The 6,602-nt window shown below is 28.0% G+C and overlaps 2 protein-coding genes across 3 annotated transcripts; both read left to right on the forward strand.

The window, feature by feature from the left end:
- The first annotated feature begins 297 nt into the window (after window positions 1-297).
- Window positions 298-3,985, forward strand: LOC105562318. Of its 2 annotated transcripts, XM_012013060.1 has the most exons (8): window positions 298-606; window positions 691-776; window positions 1,081-1,343; window positions 2,065-2,217; window positions 2,384-2,645; window positions 3,369-3,437; window positions 3,518-3,607; window positions 3,852-3,985. In XM_012013060.1, exons 1-8 carry the CDS (start codon window positions 489-491, stop codon window positions 3,927-3,929), a joined length of 1,119 nt encoding a protein of 372 aa, XP_011868450.1. In that variant the 5' UTR covers window positions 298-488; the 3' UTR covers window positions 3,930-3,985. The 2 variants fall into 2 exon arrangements, with proteins under 2 accessions (XP_011868450.1, XP_011868448.1); XM_012013058.1 differs by having other exon boundaries at window positions 298-776.
- A 1,053-nt stretch (window positions 3,986-5,038) lies between these two features.
- Window positions 5,039-6,309, forward strand: LOC105562370. The gene is made up of 2 exons (XM_012013164.1): window positions 5,039-5,549; window positions 5,980-6,309. Exons 1-2 carry the CDS (start codon window positions 5,286-5,288, stop codon window positions 6,307-6,309), a joined length of 594 nt encoding a protein of 197 aa, XP_011868554.1. The 5' UTR covers window positions 5,039-5,285.
- The last annotated feature ends 293 nt before the right edge of the window (window positions 6,310-6,602 follow it).

Consider the following 6,602-nt stretch of genomic DNA (forward strand, 5'->3'; position numbering starts at 1 on the left):
TTATATTATTGAATCCTTTCGACATTAAACTTTAATTTATACTTTTTCCAGTTTGTCATTACAATTACAACATTTATGATTATCATAATACAATTGTCTGATATAACACAAACGGAAGTGGATTTGTAAGAAACTAATAAACATAACAATTTTCTAATAAGTTTAAAAATCATGCACTATAATGTTATTAAGACATATGATAATAAAAAATTATATAAAACAACATCACAAAGCGAATATTAAATATGCTTGTTTTGCATTTAAAAAAACACGCAAGAAATAAGTTAGAAACATTACTACAATGGTTCACATTAACGATGAATTATTTCTCTCGTTGATTAGAGAGGATCATTCGCTTTAATTTACGTGAGTGCTACAAAAAATATATATTGCAATCATAAAGAGCCACCATCGTTGCAAGTCAGCACAGTCGTGATGCGCTCAGTAAATAAGTTTGAACAGTTAATGTTGGTGCATGTTATGTAATCATGGTAGTCACTATCCAACAAGTTGTACATCCTCTTTTGATTGTATGTTTCATTATGGGTTTAAGGGCCTATCCGATGAAACAACCAAACCCAAAGATTCGATGGATTGCATATTTAAGTTTGTTATATCAATTGATTATCTGGTTTTCTTATGCTTACCTTCTTTACTATACAATAACTGTTTTTACATGGAAAATATTAGCTGGAAATATCACAAATAGTGTTATTTGGGCAGCTACCGCAATTAACACTATTATATCTGTGATCATGAGTTTCTATCATCAAAAGGTATCTATAATTATATATTTTGTCTTTCTTACATTTATGTACAATATATACTTAAATATAATATAATTTATATTTAATATCATTGAAGTTATTAATATAATAATTATATAAAAACTTTTTTAATCTCTCCCTCTCTCTCTTTCTCTCAATGTAGTACTTTTTATTAAATAACTTAAACTTTTTAATTTTATTTTAAATAAAATTTCCAAATGTGTATCATTATATATTGTAACTTTGTTTTACATTAAAAATAAATAATTGTCTCAGAAATACATTTTTAATTGTCGCCGTATTATTATTTTAGAGACTTGACATCAGCTTGAAGAAGCTTTCTGCTGTGGATAATTGTTTGGAAGAATTGGGTGTTACAATGATGTATCAAAGAACACATATCTATTCGAAACTAGTGATAATTGGATGGATTATATATAGTTTCTTGATCAATCTCTCTAATGCAATGTGGTGGATAAATTTCCATGAAACTTGGGCATTATTTATAGCTTTTATGTTAAATTACTGTATTAATATCAATGCATTCATGGAGTTACTATTTATCTTCTTATTATGGTTTGTATCATATTTGCAACATGTATGCATGTATGTAGATACAGGGTGTTCATTCTGCAGCTTTTTGACCGCCGCTCACGGGAAGTTAGAGGGTACTAAGACAAACAGAAAAGTCCTTTACCATTTTGCAATTGGAGGACTAGTTATCGAGATTTTGATGTTAAAAAATCGCCGTATTAGCCCAACCTACTGGCAAATGTAAGCGCGCGGTGAGATGCGTCCGCACATCAAGCCGCCGCTCGAGGCGGTACGCAGCAAAGGGTAGGAAGGCACGCCACTGCCTGTCGCGTAAGCGCACTGCCTCGAGCGGCGGCCGATGGGCGGACGCATCTCACCGCGCGCTTACATTTGCCAGTAGGTTGGGCTAATACGGCGATTTTTGAACTTCAATATCTCGATAACTAATCCACCAATTGGAAAATGGTACAGAACTTCTCTATTTGTCTTAGTCCTCTCCACCTTCTCGTGAACGGCGGTCAAAAAACTTCGAAACACCCTGTATATGTGTTGTGTATAAATAAACAACAACAACACAGTTATCACAAATATAATTATTTTTGACATTTATAATATAAAAAATTGTTTATAAATATACTTTTTTTCCTTGGTTTTTATTTTTTAAAGAATTTAAGTTATACACTTTAAAAAGCATGCAATTTAAATAAAAACTAACGTTTTGTGATACACTTAAATATAGTTTCAGAGATGTTATTTGATACAGGTTAACTGGTAATAGATTTGACAAAATAAATGAGCATATGCAATGCTTATTAGTGGAAGATCATGGTCTAAAATGTGCATGGAAAAAATCTATGGTCGTTCTTCATCAATACACTTTATATACTAATTACAAGCGAACATTATGGATTTCAATGTAAATCGCAACGCATGTTCGAACAAATTATCAACTTGGTGTTATTTTAGTAATAAAATTTGATAGAACTTTAATTTTAAAACTAATTAGATAATTATTTTCTATAGACTTTTGCAATACCTATACATTAATATTATTAATATTAAAGATCTATATTTTTCGGCAGGCATCTTCATTTAGAATTATGTCGCATTGCTCGCGAATTGAATTTCATTTTCGGTACACAGATAACTTTCGGAATGACAGTATATCTTGTGTTTATGGCATCATTGTGTTACGCTATTTGCATGGCATTAATGCAGGAACTTCCAAAAGAAATATTACAGTTACCGTATAAACACATATGGTTTAATCTCAGTTCATGGATTTTCGTAATACTGATAAGAGTATATGCTGTAAATTACATGTGTGAAAATATCACGATTAAGGTAAAACTATTTAACCTGGTCGAATCGGTGAGTTAAAAAACCACGTAAATCCCATTTTTCAAATTTTACAGAAGAGTAATAATACTGTACTATACTTTAAATACCTGACTTTATGGGTCTTCTTGTTCTCAATCCTTGAAACTACTATACAGAAACATAATCTGATAATTGTTGATTTTCATTGCATGCATTTTTTTTAAGTAAAAAACTAGATGAAACTACTCACTGTCGTTTCTACACTCAATGAATAATAATTTTAAGTGAAATGTTTTATTATTAAAATTGTTTTATTATTTGAAATAGTTTATTATTAAATTGAAAAAAAAGGAAAAAAATTGGAAACAGAACTGAAACCACAAAGTAATGAAAAACTAATTAAATTCATGTGTAAAATAGTACAAACCAAAATTTGTCTCATCGTAAAAATGACGAAAGAGTAAATTAAATTATTGTAAATTATTACTGTAAGTAAAATGACTCATGTGATTTCTGCCCAAAGCTCTCTTTCAACCCTATACATACTTACCCAATATTTAATCCTTTTACTAACTTCGCAGCCATGAATTAATGTGACCTTTTCACACATTATGTGCCGATCCTAGACAAACCCATTTATACAATAAAGTCAATTTCAAAAATTTTGGACTTATGTGGTTTTTGCAATCACCAATTCAATTGTAAGATAAAAATACATATCAAATGATAATAAATTCTAAATTTTAGGCAAACGAAATTAACCAAATAATTACCCGATTGACAAATACCCTTCAGTACACTGATACATGGAAGGAGGTAAGTACATTTTCACAAAAATGCAAGAAATAAATATCAAATAAATAAATTAAACTTGAACAGCAACTATTCATCTACAGGTTTATCAGTTTACTTTACAAATAATGCATCATCCATTGAAATTAACTGGAATGAATCTTTTCTATTTTGGAAACGAGTACTTACGAAAGGTTTACCTTTATATGTCTCTCTCTCCCCCCCCCCTCTCTCTCTCTCATTGTATTTTTATATCAAAACATAAAATACTGAAATACCAAAATTCTTTTAAACTTATCTGTATCATATCTGTTACTATTATTACTTTTTATATTGCTACTATAATGGTAAGTGTAGCAGCTTTTCTTTGCAATTAACCTTATAGTTTTGCATCCCAATAAATTGTTGTTTGTCAATTAATTAATGCGTTTTTTCTAGTTTTGCATAACGATTCTAACGTTCGTAATTATCATGGTACAAATGAAAGTATATATCATCCCAATAAATGGCTGGTAATTTGCTGTCAAAGAAGAAAGAAAACAAACATTTTATGAAATTACACCACAGTAATATTATATTATATAATTAAACATTACTTAGAGATTTATAGAATATTAGTATGATAATAATTAAATAGTAAAACATATTTTCAATAAATGTGAAAACACCACAATATTTTTATCATGTCAACCGTTTGTCACAAACAGTCGATATGTTAAATACAATTATGTACAAATTTTTAGAAAATCTATAAATATTTTTATAATCAAGTTACATACATACATACATATACATATAATATATAAACTAAACATGTATATTTGTATATGTATAAGCATGTATACTTAAATACTTTAAAAATATATATAATAGATATATACATATATTAGTAAAAATATATTAGAATGTGATTGTAAACTGCTAAAAAGCTAATTATTAAAATAGTCGTAAAAACTTCTTTTTAGAGTGACAATTACTATAAACACCCATTCTGATATTTTCTTTAATCATATCATAATAATAGCAGTAATATTACATTATATTTGTTCAGTTGTTTCTCAAATAATAGATTATCCCATAAAAAATGCAGTATCTATATTTAAAAAATTGAGTTTTTCTTTAATTCAAAAAAGAAAAATGAAAGAATTAGCTAACAGGTAAAAAATATAAGGTACAAAACGATAGATCTAAATCGAATTTGATTTACATAAAATTGCATATACCTAGATATAAACTTTTTCTTTATCTATAAAATAATATCTATAAAATTTATAAAAATAAATGCTATAATGTACATACATATATAATAATATAGGAAAAATGTATTAATAGTACGTTTCTAAATTAAGTTTTATGTTTACATTAATAAATTATATTACTATTGCAAACAATAATTTCATGAATCTTTAATTTACAAAAGTATTATATTGTGCGCATTAATGTCTAGGTATAAAATGCCTTATCGAAGCTATTAGCTTCAATTCAAGTCAACACGTGTTGTTACATGTCGTCAAAAGTCACGTAAATAAAAAGCATACATTAAATACACTTCAGTCTAGTATAAAGGTCGCAAGAATACTCGTGTTTCCTACCATTTATGCCTTGTAATAATATATATGTTAAATAATTGCACGATGAAAAAGCAATCTAATCTTGATTATCTCTATATTTATTCTATCGCTCAATACTTGCTGGTTGAATGGTACTTCCGATGTATTTTACAGTGTAATTCTTGCAAAGTTTCTTAGAGGATCTACGAAAAGGAAGTATAATAAAACTATTTTCAAAATTATTCTGAAAGATATTAAAATGTGTTTGTGTCTTGCGCAATAAGATGTAATTCAAGAACATATAGCCGTTTAACCAGAAACGATGACGAAGACGATCCAGACAGCGCTGGCACCATTATTGATCATTGGCTCGATCTGCAGTTTAGGCTTTCTTGAATATCCTGTCGGACAACCTAGGCCATATCTCACTTGTCTATATTTTTTTACTAAATGGAGTCTTTTTACGTATTTCTTTTACTATCTAGTCTACAATAGTCATACTCCATTCGTATACATGTCTTGGCCCAATGTGATAATAATGACCTCCGCAATTGTGTCGATTCTTGTTAGCTTGTTTCGTTTTAAGGTAAGAGTCTTAAAATATACTTTAAATCCCTACTCTTTCTTAATTTTCTAAATTTCTTATTCTTTATTTAATTTCCTTCAGAGACAATTGGCCTAATCTCTGACAATTATAGACAAATACCAATTTATAAAAGGCTTTAGAACAGATCAGTTTTAATGTTTCTGTTATTATTCGTCGCGGATAAAGTATTTGATAAAATGTAAAATTAATATTTGTTTTTATATCACATTCTTAAATTAATTTTTAATATAATTTTCGTAAATTAATATAACTTTTTAAATTTTACATTTCAAATGCTACTTACACATTTCAATAATTTTTTTCTTTATTACATTTACTATATTTATTTTAATAATAATATTTATTAAAACATAAAATTTTAATTATTTCTCTTTACATCACGTAATCGAGGCATATGATTTTTTTAAAGGAATTAAAAATGTGCTTACACAAACTTTCCATAGTGGACAACACATTGGAAGTGTTAGGAACGTCAAAGGAGTATCAACGATTACGTAAATGGATAATCCAACTGATACACGGATGGCTTTCATTGGCTCTTTTCATGAACTCAGTGGACATTTTTTGGTTGAATTACCAAGATTTCAGTATCACTCGTGTCTGTGTTCCATTTCTGGGAAATCATTTACTCCATGTGAATACTTTAGGTGCTTTAATTTGGGGAGTTATTCTGGGGTCGGTATATATACATATATATTTCATAAAACTATTCCTGTACAATGTACATCGAAATGTTTAGAACCTAAAAGACTTAAAGATTGTTCAATCTTTTTTTAAACTTTGAGAGTCTTTATATAATTTTAAATAAAATTTCGTCAGTTAACATTATTATCGTAAAAAATGTATTGTAAATTGACCTAATTAGAATGATAATAAACTTATATTCTAAATACTAAACATGATATTAAAATAAAATAAGTAAAAAATAACATTCTAATTTAATGTAACTTTTATTCTTAATTTCCCACAATTAAAATGTGTACATAGTAACAGCTTGACTTTAGCCTAACATATAACTAGATCTCTTTTATT

This window comes from Vollenhovia emeryi, unplaced genomic scaffold, assembly GCF_000949405.1.
Source record: "Vollenhovia emeryi isolate VEMERY1.0 unplaced genomic scaffold, V.emery_V1.0 DF939190.1, whole genome shotgun sequence".
Classification (NCBI taxonomy): Eukaryota; Metazoa; Arthropoda; class Insecta; order Hymenoptera; family Formicidae; genus Vollenhovia; species Vollenhovia emeryi.